This window comes from Centropristis striata, chromosome 12 (assembly GCF_030273125.1).
Source record: "Centropristis striata isolate RG_2023a ecotype Rhode Island chromosome 12, C.striata_1.0, whole genome shotgun sequence".
Taxonomy (NCBI): Eukaryota; Metazoa; Chordata; class Actinopteri; order Perciformes; family Serranidae; genus Centropristis; species Centropristis striata.
Genome location: NC_081528.1, coordinates 11,032,611 through 11,050,847, shown reverse-complemented (window position 1 = coordinate 11,050,847; position 18,237 = coordinate 11,032,611). Strand labels below are relative to the sequence as shown.

Here is an 18,237-nt window from a genome sequence, read left to right as displayed (position 1 = left end):
AATCACATTGGGATACACTTAATACATGTATATATTTCTATCTTTTTTAGTATAAAACCAATGTGTATTCAGCAGCTTTAATCAAACATACTGGTATGAATTTGGCTTTTTAAAAAAAATATATTTTGATAAATCCTTGAATACTGGTTACCAAACCTTTATGATACATGAAATGTTGAGGTTTATAAGGCAAACATTTGTCTTTGTATTTGGAATAAAGAGCATTTCATCTCTTGTATTTTTACTGCATTATGTAGCTTGCCACAGTACTGCAATGCAATACAGGACAAAACAAAACAAACAAATTAGCCCTTCAACTTATTATAAACCAAAATTCTAATTCTAATTCTCCTTACAGGTCTGCTGGTCTGATGTGGGTGGGATGGAGGAGGTGAAGCTGAAGCTGAAGCAGGCGGTTGAGTGGCCTCTGAGGCACCCTGAGGCCTTTACACGCATGGGGATCCAGCCACCTAAAGGGGTCCTGCTGTATGGGCCCCCAGGCTGCTCCAAGACCATGATAGCCAAGGCCCTGGCTAATGAGAGCGGGCTCAACTTCCTGGCTATTAAAGTAAGTTTACACAAATGAGATACAATTCTGTTTCCTTATCATATTATCTTTTATTTACTTTGTATTTTCAAGATCAAAAAGGTTGTTTCTTTTATACGTATTCTTGTTAACTGATCTGAAGAAAAAAACACTGGATTATAGTGGGCTACATTAACGCTAATATGTTTTCAGTCTCCATCCTCACAAGTATTACTGTTGGTTTTAAATCTAATCTCTGTCCACAGTAACATGCCTAAAAAATGCAGCGCAAGCCTTTTAATGCAGCAGGACACAGTAATTGTAACAGTTGGACGGACAGTTTCCATTGATTTTCCTTGAAGTAGCTTTCAATTTTGGAAATCCACTCTGACTGCGTCTCATGTGCAGTATACTCAGTATCAGCTTGTCTTAAGCCTTCATTCAGACTTTATTTTATTAACACCACACAAGTTAAAAATTCAAACCATGTTTTTTTTATTTTTTTATAGCTGCATCAATCCATCAAAGGGAAATATTCAGGATGTCTTTTGCAATACATATTTCCCCAAATTTCCGACTGACATCTTTGGAAACTTTCTGCTACAATTTTCAAGAAATGTATGTAATCATCAACATTTCCCATGCACAGTGTATCTAATGTGCCATAGTGGCATCAGAGCTTCTCTGATGGCCTGGAGGCGTTCTGACTGCAACTCTTCCTCTGCAGAAAGCTTCCCTGTCTCACCTTTGACCGCATGTTTGTCCCCTCTCATTCATCACCCCATCCTCCCCAACACCCCCTCTGTCACCCGCACCGCTGCCCATTCAGCCCCGGCTGACAGAGATTGATTGATCAGCTTGTTGAATTTTTGATCAGTAAACATTTCCAAAGCTGTCGCCATGCGAGACAGAAACGCTTTGACAGAATCTCTCAGCCAGGTCCATTCGGTCTTCTGCACAAATGGGTTGTGATTTTCAAGCTTTTTTTTGTTTTGTTTTTTGTTTTATTTCACTTTAGTGAAGACACAAATATAATCTTTTACCTCCAATGACATCTACACTTTACGAGTACCCAGTGGAACAGACTGGCATTAAATGTTTACATGGCCTCCAGTATAGGAAAACAAACTGAATGTACGGTTGTATTTTTCCACAAAAGTGAAAAAAATAAACTAAAAACATAAAATAATAGAGAGAGGATTTATTTTTGGAGAAATGCATTAACATTTGCATGTTTTTTTTTATTAGATTGCAAAGATGAGTCAGAGGACAACATCACATGAACAAATTTTAAACAAATTTTGCTAGATGCATTATCGTGATTCGAAGACGTCCTGACAAGACAAGACCGCTCACAAATGCTTAAATCCAAAACGTTTTCACTTTTACTTTTGTTTTGGTGACATTACCATTGTTATTGGATTATGTTTTTGTGTTTGATACAAAGGAGATTACAAAGAGAGTTTGACTATTATCTCGTGCAACCGTTTTCAAGTCATCGGGACGACTTTGTGCTTTATGAAAAGGTTAAAAAACATCCTGTCCCTCCCGCTGAAAGCCGCTCTCCAGCGTGTGCAATAACAGTATCAGGTTTTTCCAGTGCAGCGGTTGCTTTGACATAGATACGTTATCCAGATTTAAATGTGGATACTTTAAGGCTCAGCCTGTTTCCTCTGTGTGAAAAAGCCCTATTATCATCTTGTCAATTTCAGTTTCCTCCCACTGAAGCCACTCAAACACTCGCACTCACATCCGCAGATGCAAACGTGCACGCAAACGCACACACACGCACACACACACACACACACACACACACACACACACGCACGCACAGCTCGTATCTCTACACTGTCAATGGTTTTTAAACTCACCATGTCCAGCTCTTGGCTCTACCTCAGAGAGAGGAACCTGGGATTAATGAGTCAACCTCCATACTTGCTGCAGGAGACAAAAGGGCTGGGAGTTAAGTGTCGTCTCCTCCGTCAGCCCAGAGGTGTTGAAAGGGTGGATTGCAGGGGAGGAAGTTCTTCTGAGGGCTGAGTGGATGTTTATCTGCTTCAGAGTGAGGGAGAGAAGAAGAGAGTGAGAGGGTACTGGAGGTTCAGTTAGTAGCAGCGATAAAAGTTAGACTAGTAGTGGTAGAAGAATAAGGTGTATTAGTAGAAGCAGAGTTTTTTTTGGTAGACAATTTCCACACTAAACGGGCTAAATCTGAAAAATGCAGTTTAAGTATGTGAGTACTTTGTGACATTTCTGAAAGGTTTCTTGTCCAGACTGAAATGCCTAAACTGTCGGAAAAAGGCTTAATCTCTTCTTCCTCCTCTTTGTTAGCAAACACAAAATCATGCTTCACAGACAGAATGTGGTGGAACAGACAGACAGCTGAGGCTATATCCACACTTAGACGTTTTTAGTTTTAAAATCCATATCCACTGCGACATATACGCCTAGCATCCACACAACTCTGCTGTTTTTGAAAACCTAAAACAGAAACTTTTACACTGCTGACACCACTTTAGTTGGAAAACCTCTGGCTTGTCTTTTTATCTGGACGGGTGAAAATGGAGACTTTAGGAAACGATGATGCAGACACTCATCGCTTCCTAATTGGGTCTTATCTGTCAGTCAGTCTTATCAGTTAGCTCCCCCTACACAGAGTTTGTGATTTCATCTTTCTTGTGTTGGTGCTCCTTTGCCTCGGCTTGATCTGGCAATGGGTAATGATACCAATACTTACTAAATATGTTGCTGTATTTAGCTTGCACTGACTCTCAATCTATGTTTCCACCACCTTTACCGTCTTGTACTCTTTGGTTACTTTCTGCAGTAGTTCTCTACTTTTTACCAGTGCTGTTCTTCTTCTGCAGTATTCTCTATATTTTCAACTGCACAGTAATGTTAGACAACCTGCTTTGTATTTACACTGACTCATTGTGTATGTGAACGGTCATGTGATATGCAGACGGAGATTATTTCCGATAGTGTTGTATGGAAAAAGATTGTGTTCAGTCTTATGCTACCTATACACCAGAGGACTTTGAAAAGATTTGGAAAGTCTCCTGCGAGACTATCAGCTCACACCTGCTCACATCTAAAGACAACTGTTGAGAGTTTTTAGTCCCAGCCTAGTCTCACACTGAGATTCTACAAAAACTGTGAATCATTCAGGGGAACTATTTACAAGACTACAACTACATTTCCTTTAGCATTTTTTACTTACCGTGCAATTTTTTCCTCATCATGGTCTTAGTTAAAACTTACTAAATGGAGGAGAAGCAGCTTTTGGCTCCAGCTGCTCTAGTGTGTGCAGTGGTTTGTGTTGAAAAAAAATAACAACAAAAAGAAGAAGAGAAGACGCCACAAAATGCCCCCCACAAAGCTTAAAAAGGTTTCTGTTTTTCTGACATGAAAAGTTGACTATTTTACATTAAAAATAGATATAAGGAAGAATTAAGGAAAGGAAAATTTAGAAAATAATTCATGATATACATTTATGTCCTATTTAATTATAATTTGTTTAATTGAATAATTATATTTATCAGCTCTTTCAACTCTCATTTAGTTAATCACACATTAATCATCAATTATTTATTACTATTTATGTATACATTTATTTATACATTTTAACTGGGTCTCCTTACTGTTCTCTTTACTAAGAAACAGCGCCCCCAAAATCCCGCTTGTGGCCGTAAATATATTATATCACTATATTTGTATTTAGGACTGAGTTTACTAGCATTATTATGATGTTACTTTTTCCTGTGGAAGTGGTTTTACTGGCCGGTCTGGAACCGGGGACCTTTCCCGGCTCATCTATTGGTTGTTGATTGTGTTACATCACTGAGACTTGAGATAATATCAAACACGTTTGATATATTCGCAAACCCAAGACTAGGAAAAGACTGATATGAAACAGTGCAGATTACTACCTTACACTTAATGATCGGGATGACGGGAGCGTGCTGTGACTCCAGTAAGACTCCTAGATTTACTAAAGACTTTTTAAAAGAGTTTTTAGTCTGGGACTGTGGAAATCGTTTGGTGTAAGCCCAGTATTAAATATAGTTTTAAAATTAAATGTGGGGATGTTGCCTGATTCTTACAAACATTTATATTGTGTTTTATTACATCTAAATTCACTATTTAGTTGCCGTCATTTATATATTTTTCCATTTCTATTATCACATAACTAAATGAAATGGTTGACGCTCATGAATTACACATCAGTAATTTAATTTATGAGTGATGAGTTTGTGAGTGATAAACAGAAATAACTTTACTACGGCACAGCACGTGATAATATCTGTCCAAAGTATACTTCATATTTTTGAAGAGGTCAGTTTTTACTGTCCACACTGATGCTTTTAAAGTCATCCACTCTGGATTAATAGCTCAGTTTTTAGGGTATAAACATCCTTTTAGTGTAAATGAAAGGCTTCAAATTATTTTAGTGTGGACATGGTCTTGGTAACAGAGTTGCTGTAGTTACATTACCAGTAATAGTGAAACATTGACAGTGATAGCTGCATGTTCTGACTAACAAATTAAAATCCTTTTGCCTGTTGCTATGCCAAAGATCATTTGAAGTGTAATAAAAACAGCAGTTGTATTAGTAGCCATTGTGTTGTGTTCTGTTGTGAGAATTTTCTTAATTTGCCAGCTGAACCGCAGATGTTACACACAAACATAAACCAGTACACAGTGTACAGTGACCATAGAAACAGCACTGTGGAATAACACCACACACACACACACACACACACACACACACACACACACACACACACACACACACCTGCTGTCCTTCATGACATTCTCACGCTGCGTTATCGCCGTTTCACTATGTTCCTCTTTTTAATCTCCAAAAGACGCCACAGAGCAGCAGCTGCTTCTCTGGTCCTTCACAGTGTTGGCTCTCAGTTTAAAACATCTACAAACACTCTGCCACCAGGTGATACTTCACAAAACAAAACCAGGATACGTTACAAGTGTCCTGAAGGTGATGCCAATTGTTTACCACTGGCTGAACCTCAGTCATCATCTTTAGGGATCCATTACTTCACTGTACTTATTATTTACAATATAGCACTCTATCTCACATTAATACGTTTAATACTGTACCTAAGCATTTGTAGTCTGACCACCTAAATATTCTTAAAATTTGACTTTTCCAGGGTCCAGAATTACTGAGCAAGTACGTTGGAGAGTCTGAAAGAGCCGTGAGAGAGGTATATACATTAAACCTTTATTACTTGACTGTTGATTTGAAAGTATTTATGTGTATGTTAATCTTAGTGTTATGCAGACATAAAGTTATGCAGGCTGATATTGTTTTCTGAACCCATCCAAACTATTTTTAGTCTCTGATGTAATGAACAGACCTGAGATTTATTTTATGACTTTAATGAGTGTTGTATTTCCTGCATATGTTTGTGCTCAGATGATTCATTGGTCCTGTTAAAGAGTTGTCCTGTTTTCCTCTCCTCTATTGTTATTAAATGTGCCTGCAGGTGTTTAGGAAGGCGAGGGCCGTCGCTCCCTCCATCGTCTTCTTTGATGAGATCGACGCTCTCGCCAGCGAAAGAGGAAGGTACGCACTGTTGCTTTTAACACCACAGAAAGAGGTCTAGAATTAGAAGAAAAGATGCCAAGAGACAGGAGTGCAGGATTAATGGCACAGTTCCTGCAGACTTGATGAATGTCCACCTCGTCTCTGAAAGGTCACTGTCGACCACTGCTACTGTCTGCTGTTCACTATTTTCAGCACTGTGGTCATTCATTGTCCACATGACAAATGCACAGTCATTGCTGCGGCCTGCTTTAATTTCCCTTCCCTCGCCTGCGTCCCAGCTCGTCTCACAAAGATTCACTTATGAGTGGATGGAGCAAACATCCCAAAAAGTCTGCATGACTGCGCTATCAAAGCCAGCCACGCAGCTCCCATGGTGTCCTCTTAGACTTTTGCGGCTTTTTGCTACCGGGCGAACACAGAACACAGTCTTGTCCGGAGGCGCTTTGGTGGGATGGCACTGGGAACATCTGTGGCTTAAAGGAAAGAGGACAGGGGGGCGGACAGAGGACACAGACCGGAGGCGCACAAACACTTCATTGTGCCCGTCCTCGGCAGATGGGGAAGGCCAAATATGCAGCATGCTTCCTGGTAAACCAGTCGATGAAACTAAATGTTGTAGGAAGGAGCACAGAAAGGCCAACAGGCCCGCCTATAACTTCTCAGGCAGATGCTTTAAAAGCTACAAAGCATCTAAACCCATAAAATATTTGCACATTTTTTTGTTTTCAAGTGCCCCTGATCAAGAAATTAAAAATAATATATCTAATAGTTAAAAACATACCTTCTTGGATAAATGTATGACTTTTTCTAGACTATAAGTCAATCTCAGTATCCAGTACATATGTTAATAACCCGAGGTGTAACGATTCATTTTTTAATGATTATGCATTAATTATAAATTAAATTCAATACATTTCTGCTGGAAAATAATCAGATTAATGCTACTTTCTTTTCTGTCAGGACTTAAACTATTATTGTTGCTGCTACTGCTGACACTGGCAGTGATATAAATATTACCACAACAACTGCTGATGTTACTGTTGCTGCAACTATACTATGACTATATATAACTATGAATAAGACTATTGCAACTGCTAAGTAATGCACTGTGCAGGCTAATATACAACAAGCATTTTTTAATGTGTGAAATAGTTCTATAAACTATATTAATTACTTTTATATTCTTTAAAATTCATTACTTAGCTCTTCTTTTTAAAGCTTTGATAATGTCAACACATAATAACTGAACCACTCTAAAGTCTTCTGTGTTTTGTATCAGTTCATACTATTTAGTGAAATAATCAAACTAAAACTAATTATTGATGTCTCATTTAATATTTAAAACCTGATTTGTATTTGTATTTTACGGGAGAGTTTAAACTTTTACATGCATTTCTTTCATGGCCCGACCACACTGGCTAATTGTTCTAAAATCATGTTTCCAGAAATACATCAAATGAATTTGATCAAATTGAACATCATATACTTTGTTTACCTGGTTTCTCCATTTCCTCTGGGTTTTTAACATCGGTGGTCACTCCCTCGTCCCAAGACCAAATCGGGGACATAACATGTTTGGGGGCTTGTTCAGGATGAGTTGGGAAGGGCGGTCCCTATAAAGAGACAAAAAAACAAAAAACAAACAAACCACACAACAGAACACAACTAGTCCACCCAGAACAGAGGGAAAAATAAGAGTTGCTCTCGAAAAAGAATACAATACAATACAATTTAGGTGATTCATGCAGCCAGTTTCGACTTTTCATTACTTAGTCTGACTTCTTGTGTGCTTTTTGTGTTTTTTCCTGATAGACAGGATGTTTTGTAATGAGACTGACAGTCCTTTTTTCCAATATCTTTAGTGTTGACACTATTTTTCTATCCCAACCACTTATCTCTTCCAAACTACAAAGCTAGATAAGCCCGGCTGTTCAGCAGAGTATGCATTTTTCTCAGAAGCAACAGTTTTTGTACTTTGACTGCAGTCTTGACTCACTTCCAGTGGACAGGATACGTCTCTATTGCAACTTGTCTTCATCAATCAGTTTTTTCCAGTAAGACTGACAAGTTCTGTCTACCCCCCCCACTCCCCCCTCCTTATCTTAATGTTCAATTTTGCAAAAGTACTCTGATCCCGCACCCAGCTGCAGCCAGCTCTCAGTATTAATGCAGTGCAGCGTGAGAGTTTGTCAGCTGGGGACGTGCGGCTGGACCCGTGCCTCCAGGCCACTCGCCATTTTAAAAAATGCACTTAGCGCTGATCTATAAAGGTTATTTATTGGTCTTCACTTCCTGCCATGTTTAATCAATGAAGTGGCTCACGCACGCCGGCAAGAATTCAAAACTGTTGACACAACCAGACAGCCTCTGCTGTATGGTGTGTGTGTGTGTTTTGTTTTTTTTCTTTTCCTCTCGAGGCAGGAGATGAGAAGCACCTGTAAATCTGTCAGCCTACCTGCCACGAGTCTAAACTGGTGGAATGAAATGAAGAAGACAGAAAGAAGACAGGAAGAGAGGCAAACGAGGGGAGACAAAAACAGACAGTGAACGTTCGACGCAAACTTTGACTGATGAAAGAAAAAAGGGCAAAAAAGAAAAACATTCAGGATTGACTGAATTGAAAATAAATGGACTGCATTCCTGGCAGAGAACCTAGAAAAGAAAAGAGAAGATAATTGTGAGAAATGAAGGTTGTTAGATCTGAAAAGAACAATGAAAAAAAGAGAGTCAGAGGTTTCAATAAGTCTTTTCTCATCCTCATCTTTCCCCCTCTCTTTCTCTTCTTCTGACATCCTCTGTCTTTCGTCTCTCCCTCTATCCTTCACTCACTCTCACCCCTCGTTCTCTCACCACCTTTATTCTTCCTCTTTTTACCCTCATATTCTCTCTCTCATAACTCTTCTCTCTCCAATTCATCACTCTGCCCTCTTTTCCCTAATCCTCCTCCCTCCTTCCCTTTGCTCCCCACTATCTCCCCTCACCCAAACTTTCTCTCCCTCTCTCTCCCTCTCTCTTTCTCTCCCTCCATATCTCAGTGACAGAGCTCCTTTGTGTTCCTCTGCGGCCTTGTCTCTGCTAATGACGTCTGGCACTTCCGCTGGCCCTGTCAACAGAGACTGTGTGTGTGTTTGAGCTGAGAAGGGCGGCTGTCTGCACCGCGTTATGGAAAATAACCACCTTGTAATGCCGTGAATAACACATTGATGAGTTTCTTAAGGGATAAGGCTGCTGATATTCCATATTATATTGTTTTTACTGTCAACCAGTCCTGCTAAAGGTATTGCTGGTGTCTGCAAAGGCTGTTTTGTGCCACAGAGCTCAATTTCTCCAAAAACTATTTAGAAAACACATCAGTGAGCCACAGTGTTGTATGAGTGATATTTAGTCCCATTACCATGAACACACACACTGTAGTTTATGCTGAGTACACTGTCCTGCTGCCCCAAATACTCACCAGAGCATTAAATGTATATTAATCCACTGCAGAAAATAGTCCCCATTAAAAGCACTATATACTACTGTTTGAGTAACATTTGCTACAAACCACAGTTCCCAGCTGTTGTAAAACATGAACCATGATATTGGAAGTGCTCATTTGTTTTGTTTTTAATTACGGTATGGTGGATCTACCCCAAATGGTTCCATTCAGCCTATATTATATCTTGTATTATTTTTCTCACCGCTGGCACAGTTAAAGAGGGCTTATAAATAATCTGATTTGCTGAATTCATTAAAGCACCTGCTTCTGTTGAGTTCATGGAGACACAATCTGAATCCCAGGAATAACAATAACTCTCCCTGCATAGAGAGACAATGTCAGAAGGAAAATGCATTAAAATGCTTATACTTATTGAAATTCTTCCAATAAAACATCAAAAATACAAACCACAACCTTGATTACATAAAAGTTGTAATGTTAATACAGAAATGAAAAATGGAGTATAATAATCCTTTGTAACATATATTCAATTAAAAACTGTACAAAACATTATTTTTATTTTCAAACTGATAAACTGTAATTATATACTCTGAATTCTGAATTTTATTAATTTTGATCTTATTTACGTTTTACATAGCATTTTTTGGAATCTGGGCTTTTAAAGCACACTTGGAGAGGCCATGTTCTATTTTGTTAACAAAAGTGAAAACATTTTTTTGGATCCGCCCCGTGATTAAAATTTATTCCAAAATTGAATGTGTTTTTCCTTTGACCATGCTACACCCTTCTAACAAGTGTCATAATAATGGATTTGTTTCTTTTTCCATAATTCTGCTGACAACTAGACAAACAAATCAATTCAAACTGAAAAATATAACCTCTTTAGTGGAAGTAAATAACTGATCTGTAACGATTGGACCGAATACTAAATGTACGTTGTATAAGCCATTAGACTGTGCTTTATACTGGGGTGATCCTTAAATGCAACTCATAGCCTGATAGTGACATTAACATGACAACAAATCTGTAGTTACCTGTTGCAGTGGATGCATTGTGAATAAATGGAACAGCATTATGATATAAAAAAATATATTCTGCAAACACAACATCCCCTGCTGATGTTAGAGTATGGACACCTGGGTGGGATAAACTTTGCCAAAGTTAGAAAATGCTGGAAGCACTACATTTACAAGTCCAAACAAGGTGACATACTTGTGAACTTTGTCTAAAGGAGGGCTGCTTTATTTGGGAGGGATGACGTGTTTTCAGTTGCAGTTCAGTAGGACGTCATTGGCAGGAACGCTCACTTTTGCTGCCAAAGCCTTTTCTTTATCGAAGAAGAATTGTTCTAATGAAAGAACCTGCCATCAGAGTGTCAGTGAAACTATTCAGAAGTTTCCCAACAAGTATTTAAGAACTGGACAATTTTCATCATTACGTAATACAACAAATATTAGTCAGGAATAAGTCAAGTTTGAAGCGTATGTTGAATTGGGCTCATGAGAGCAGGACATGGCGTGATGCTCCATATTTTTTCATCATCCTTGCACTTATTCATCCCTCACCCAATAATTCTCTCTCTTTCCTATACATATTTCTGCTTTCCACTCTTTCATTTCTTTAAAGTATGTGCTGTTTCTCCTCCCATTAATCCATCCATCCATCATTTATGTCATTCGTCACTTTATATCATAAATAATTTCCTTTTGTCCCAGTTTCTGACCAGTTTACATTTCTCTCTCCATCATCCGTCCATACAATCATCCATCTCATGTGTTCGATCTCGTCCACTCATCCATCTTCTGTCCTCATCCACCCCTTCAGCTCCTCGGGCTCCGGCGGTGTAGGAGACCGGGTCCTGGCTCAGCTCCTGACAGAGATGGACGGCATCGAGCAGCTCCGAGATGTCACTGTGCTGGCCGCCACCAACCGGCCCGACATGATCGATAAGGTAAACAGACGCCGGCTCTCTGTCTTTATCTCTCCTTCCTCCTCTTTGGTCCCTGATTGATAAGGGTTGAGGAGATGTTGTGTGTTTGTCTCTCTTGTCTCCTCCTTTCCCTCCCTCCCTCTGTTGTACATGATTGATAAGGTGAAAGGTCGCCTGCTCCGGTCCATCTTCCTCGACTCTCTCTTCGGATGCTGTCACTGCATTGTTGTGCTGCGGATCAATTCAGCGCTGGACCGTTTTTACACCTTGTTTGGTTTCCGTTTGAAGTCTTTGGAGTCATTTTGGAGCTTTTGTTCAGGTAGTTTATTTAGTTTGTCTAAATGGCGCCAAATATCTTTTTGACATCTTCCAAGAGATCAAATGGTGGTTTATTGTGACCGAAATGGAAAAAGCAATCATGTCAAAACATCAAAGGTTCATTGGTCTTTAAATAAGGCTTTATCCTTTGAAGGATTCCTCAGTCAAACATTCACACTTCCCCGCCAGTTTATCCTCAAGACTTTGGTGATCCTCTGACTTTTAGTTTTTGTTTAGTCGTATTTCATTTATGGCTTTTAGTGAAGTGTCCCATCAGCTTGAGTTGCGAGTCAAGTTTTAATTAACTGATGTTAGCATGGGGTGGCCGCAAGCGGTAGCCCACTGATAAGTCGATGGTTCAATCCCTGACAAATGAAGTCTACATGTCAAAGTATCTTTGTGCAAGTTGCGGAACTCCAAATTGTTTCAGATCCTGTGTCATCAAAAAATGAATGGTTATTTACTGATGGTGGCAGGTGGCAGATGGACAGTAGCCTCAGCCACCAGTGTATGAATGAGTGTGTGAATGGGTGAATGATGACCTGTAGTTTTAAATATATATCCTTTATCTAAACAGGTAAAAGTCTTGTTGGGATTAAAAAAAACTCCAAGAGAGACCTGGCCAAGCCACATAAAAAGTGACAAGTTACAACATTTAAACACAGTTAACATAAACAATTAGATACAATTAAATACAAATACAGCCATCACAACATCAGTGAAAGAGCCTCAAGTAGAGACTCATATGGAGCAGTCACACTGACCAAAGGAAATTATTTCTTTATCCTTTAGAATCTATTTAAATTCACCGATTGTGATCAACTCAGACAATTTCAATTCTTTTTGCAGATCGTTCCATGATAAGGGGGCGTAACTAAAAGCTTTCTTACCTAATTCAGTTCTCACTCTTGGCACCAGCATCTGTACAATGAGCGTAGCGTAGACCATGTTTAGTTTGGTTTCAATACATGTATGCACACAGGTAAGAGGGGAGCTTCCCAAGAATACATTTATAGATAAAAACTAACCAATGAGTACAATGATGTGTACGATATCCCAAGCCAGCAATGAAACGCAGAGCACAATGATAAACACAGTCCAACTTCTTTAGGCTCTGAGTTGTTGCATTCATGAAAAGCAGATCACTGTAATTAAAGTGCTTTGAGTGCTCAATACGATTATAAAAGTGTTATACAAGTGCAATCCATTTACCATTTCACATGCTGAACCAAGTTGGTGAACGTCAGGTTAGCTTCTAAATTATTCATCTAACATCCAACTAGCATTTAGCTCAAAAGATATGAAAAATATTTCACATCTCATCTTCAGGTTCTAGCAACAGGTTATGAGCATTAATTAGGCTCAAGCCAATACAGCAGAGTGACAGTTTAATTTCCAATACAGTCTATTTAAAATACACAACAGGTGGGAGTAAAACATTTATCTCTTTCTTCTTCCCCTCACTGACAATTACCCCCCCTCCATTTTCTATTTTTTCCCCTTTTATCTCCTCTTCCTCTTCCCATCCACAAAAGCTTTCTTTGGTCTCTTATCCGCCCATCACCGTCCTAATGAAATTTCCTGAGTGCTGATCAAAGACAGAGTCTGTGCCTTGTCAAAAAGGACACAGGAAAGGAGGATGTCGCGCTGCTTCTTAAGCTGCTGCTCAGGCAGCCGTCTGTCTCTGTCTTTCTTCCATTTTGTCTCTGGGTCTTCTCCTTCACTTACCTATACGTTCACATCTCAAAAGGTAGCTTTTATATCATTGAAAATAATGATGAGCACCTTAACGGATTAAGTTATTGTTAAGTAAGTTTCAGATTACCTAAAGAGAAATACTTGGAATTCTCTTTCTGATAATTATTGTCCATTATGACAAAAAACAACAGAAAAAGAAAATATATGAATAGTTAAAAACCTATTTTACTCTCGCCCTCCATAATAGAGATTTGAAAAGTTGCCTTTCCAAGCAACTACTTTAGGTGATATCTGTCACACTACAGTTTTTTGAGAAAGCTTTCAGAAGTGCATGCTACTTGCCCAAATTTATAATAATTTTAAAGTCAAAAGAGATTTCATTAATTTCTTGTTTTCCTTTGCACATAGGAATAAAAAGGTTTTACTTCGAGCAGTTACAGAAACCATCTTTCTCATTTGCATGACTTTGAGACCTATTATGGCAGAAAGCTGATTTCAGTCCAGTTGAGTGCATGTAAATTCACTGACTGTCATACACTATCACTATGTTGATGTTATCATCATGAAATACATATGGACAATGTTAAATGACACAATTTAACTTGAAATTGATGTTTTGTATTAAAAATCACTTTTCTTATCTATACATTATACTTTACTTTTTTTTTCATTCATATTAATCACATATCTCTACTGGGAACCGAGCATAAAGAGTTGGCGCATCTGCAGTTATTTAATGTAAACTGGTAACAGCTCACTGCAAATGTATCAGCACTTCCTTGGAGAAATCCTCCACACAGAGATTTTGGGTAAACCCCCAATCCAAACACTCCACCCCCGCCCCATTTCTAGCCCACTTGTGGAGAATTGATCCATCGTTGTGGTGGAGGAATGACAGCAACTTCCTCCACCTCTGCAACTGGTTGCCATCTCTTTTCAAACTCCATTAGCATTAAGGCGGCTGGGAAACAGTCGTATAGTGTATATCTGAGAAGGAAAAAGATGCATAAAAAGGAAGAAAAGGGAGAAAGAAACTCTTAACAGTAGGGAGGGGGTCACACCCCGGGGTGGACAGATGGGAAACCCTAGGCGTCCTTCCACAAGCCCCTCTCTCAGGAAGTGGTCTCCCGGGCAGCTGAGAAATCAGATTACCTCCTACTGCCCACACCCCCTACTGTGTGTGTCTGTGTGTGTGTGTGTGGTTGTTTAGCAAGGTTCAAGTCATTTGAATAAGGAACCTATGACATACATTGGGAATGGAAGCTGCCAAATGGACAGATAGGCACCCCACGTTCTCCCCCGGCCCCCCTACGGTTCCAGCACCCTGCCCGCCTTCACCGCCCCTTTGCCACCGTCCACACTGACTGTCAGTTCACGCCGGAGATGGGCGGGCATTTCCATACCAATGGCAGGATATGATGGGACAAATGAAGATTAATGGGACGCCGTGGTGTCAATGAAGTCATTGTCAACTCTTGGTGGAGCAGAGGAGGCTCCTGGGGGCCTCAGCTGTTTGAGGGACAGAGTGGGAGGGATTGAGAGAAAGTGGCGTTTACTTTGGTTTGGAGCAGGCCTGATGTCCATCTTTCAGCCACTGCTATACGACAGTTTTCTTATCCTATCAAGTTTAAACACGGTTGTTTTGAGTCGCCTCATCTGATTTACACTCAGCAGCACTTTTTAAATAAAGGGCCCTGGAGTTATATTAATACCCGGAGCCATTTATAACCAAGACATCCTGTCCTTTTTGCACAAAGTCGTCCAACTTCCTCTGGTCTTTGTATAATGTCAGTGACAAACATGAGCAGCTATGCAGCAACATACAGACATAATGTGACTAATGCAGCTGAATCATATCCTAACAAATGGATAACAAAAGATAACACGTAAATAGTTTCAACACAAGCACACAAAGTCCTGCCACTTCCTCTTGCTTTTGTATCACTTTTGATAAATGTCTTGCACATTATTCCTGACTAGAATAATCTGTTCTTTTGTCAAACACGCACACACATTTTGCCCTCTTTCACTTGCACAGCATCAGTTGCTACGGCAAGTGTAATGACATAAAACAATGTAAGAAGTGTAGGTTAGTCCATTCCTCAACATGATGCCATGCCACCAAGCAACCCCCCACTCGCACCTCCTACTGCTCCCCCCTCCTCCTTAAAAAAACTTCTTCCACTTCCTCTTTCCTTTGTATTGCGCCAATCACCCAAGCCCACCTCTGACCTGCCGTGACCGGGCTGTGGTGATTGATTAGCACCACCAGGAATATTTATCCAGCCTGTTCAGTAGGAAGAACCCTCTGTCACTCTGTTTGCAGAGCTGCTGTCCATCTAGTTGATTGTATACACCAACACACACACAAGATGTCCCCCTTTTAACATGCGTAGTTTGTCTAAAACCACATTTTGACTGGTCTTTCCTGTTTCGGTTTGCTGTTGTTGGTGGCTTATTCTTCAGGAAAGATAGCATTGGTTTGTTGTTTCACTGAATAGTCTATTTGTTTAGCCTAATGAGCGCCGAGCTTCATCCACGCTATCAGGAGGCTGGAGTGCTTACAGTGAGGATTACTTGCAGATGGGTCTTTGTTTAGGACCAGAAGTTCCCAACTGGGCTCTTATCAGATCAAGAGGCGAAAACAAAACAGCGGCAATAGAATTAGAGTTGAAAGGACAGTATGTCTGTCCTGATACTCTATAGGAACTATTAACATGGCTGTGTTTCACACTGTCAATGGATGACACTCCAGGGCTTTGACACTTGATATATCATACATTACAGTCATTAAGCATTTCCAGAAAGGAAAGAACATAAGAGAGGTGGAAGGTTGCAATTACAAGGTGACATTTTCACATCATTTGCTTTGATAGCCCAAATATATTGAGTTAACAAATATATAAGATATAGAAGAACAGCAAATGTCTGTGATTGAGGATTTGGTAACTAACTAAAATAGTGAACATAGATATTATTATCAGTTGTCCACCCTTGTCATTGTGAATGTTTGTACCACATGAGCATTTTTTTATTTTTTTATTTAACCTTTATTTAACATGGGAATATCCCATTGAGATTAAGAACCTCTTTTTCAAGGGAGCCCTGGCATTTAGCTTAAAGATCAGTGTAACTAAGTGCAGCCTTACAGAGCTCCTAGTGTTGCTGTAGAATCATAGACATGTTGCCTTTAACAACGGTTTTAATGAAAAATCTAAACTCAAAGCCACTTTCAGGAGCTTTCAGCTGTATTCTGAGTCTTCTTCACTGCTGATGCAAACACCATATGATCCTTAAAACCGTAACATGTGGTTGAGGAATTAACTGTCAACCTAAAGTCAGTACATTTGTCCTCAGTTCCTTCGCCAATCAGAAGGGGTTCAATCCCTCGCCATGGCAGTCGAAGAATCTTTGGGCAAGACCTTTCGGATCCTGTTGACTGTCCCTTTGGTGTATGAGCAACAAGTTCTCCAAGCTAAATGACAGAATAGTTTGTCAATACCACCCATAGCGACACATATGAGCATTTTGTGGTACAGAACAGAGCGGAGCCTTCTAACAATAGCGCACACGTCATTATACACACGTGTAAAAAAAAAACTAAAAACACTGACCTAGGTTTAGTGCAAAAAACGTCCTGGTAGCGCATTATAAAAGACAAAAAACTATATTTAGAAAATTTAAATAAATGTATGCAAATGCCAGAAGTGAAGTAGTTACGAGGACGTGACTACCAGAAGTGACGTAGTTGCGTAAAAACGTGATTCAGACTTTCAGGTTCTCCGGTCGACCCATCCACCATGACTCCCACACGCCCCAAGTGCGACTTCCGTCATTATACTCTGCATTGCCGTCATTTATATTTACTGTGACTACTAGAGGGCAGCGGAGGACAGTCAAAAAGTAGCTATAGGTCGAATTTTGCTGCCTGTTCAAGTGACCTATGGGATCGTTTTTGAAGGGGGACCAGTCTCTTATGAGTGTTTGTGCATGAATGTTTAATACTGATATGCAGGCGGCACCTTGCAGAGTAGCCTCTGCCACCATGCCGTTTATCAATGTGGCTCCTGTGACTAGAAAAGTGTTATACAAATACAACCTATTTCAGTGTCTGTTTTTTTTTTTTTTTTACACAACCAAACAATGGCGGCAAAACGTGTGACATGTAACACAACCGCTTCAGCAGCTTCGCTACAGTAGTCCCGCCAAGCCAGCTGTTCCATTTATACAGGTGTCTGTTTGGCTCTGTTACTACCTCAAATATCACATCCTTATCACATCTGATAAAGTGCTTTAAGTAATAAATGTAAATATTATTAAACTATAAACATCCTTGCAAATCATGTCCCGGCTGGTATGAGCATGGTTGAGCGTGAATTTCTTCCTCCCCAGTGTTACCTATCTGCACATTTCACTCAGTGTTGTGGGTGAAATTGTGCCAGAATGCTGTTTGAATCACCTAACAGCTCTCCAGGTGTGTTACCATGTTGGAACAATGACGATAAATAAACAAGTTCCTTCCTGTGAATACTGTTTTGCAAGATAAAACACTAAAGTTGGCTTTGGCTACTTTACAGGTTTTTATTTCTGACTGCAAACGAGTGACACAAAAATCAAGCATTTCTTTTCTTCTCTGTATTGTGTCATAACATGGCTTCAAGGCTGTTTAAAGATAATTTTATAGAATACAAAACATGCCACAGCATTTATTTATAATGAGGTCTTTGTAGTGTTATCTCATTTTCCATCACTCC

General features: G+C 39.6%; 1 protein-coding gene across 1 annotated transcript in view; it reads left to right on the top strand.

Annotated features, from left to right (window-relative positions):
* The window catches only part of afg2a (AFG2 AAA ATPase homolog A), a 123,553-nt gene that overhangs the window by 32,895 nt on the left and 72,421 nt on the right, over positions 1 to 18,237 (top strand). The window contains exons 12-15 of the mRNA XM_059347011.1: positions 359 to 568; positions 5,701 to 5,754; positions 6,037 to 6,116; positions 11,362 to 11,488. Of these exons, the coding sequence (XP_059202994.1) occupies positions 359 to 568; positions 5,701 to 5,754; positions 6,037 to 6,116; positions 11,362 to 11,488 (471 nt within the window). The remainder of the gene's footprint in view (positions 1 to 358; positions 569 to 5,700; positions 5,755 to 6,036; positions 6,117 to 11,361; positions 11,489 to 18,237) is intronic.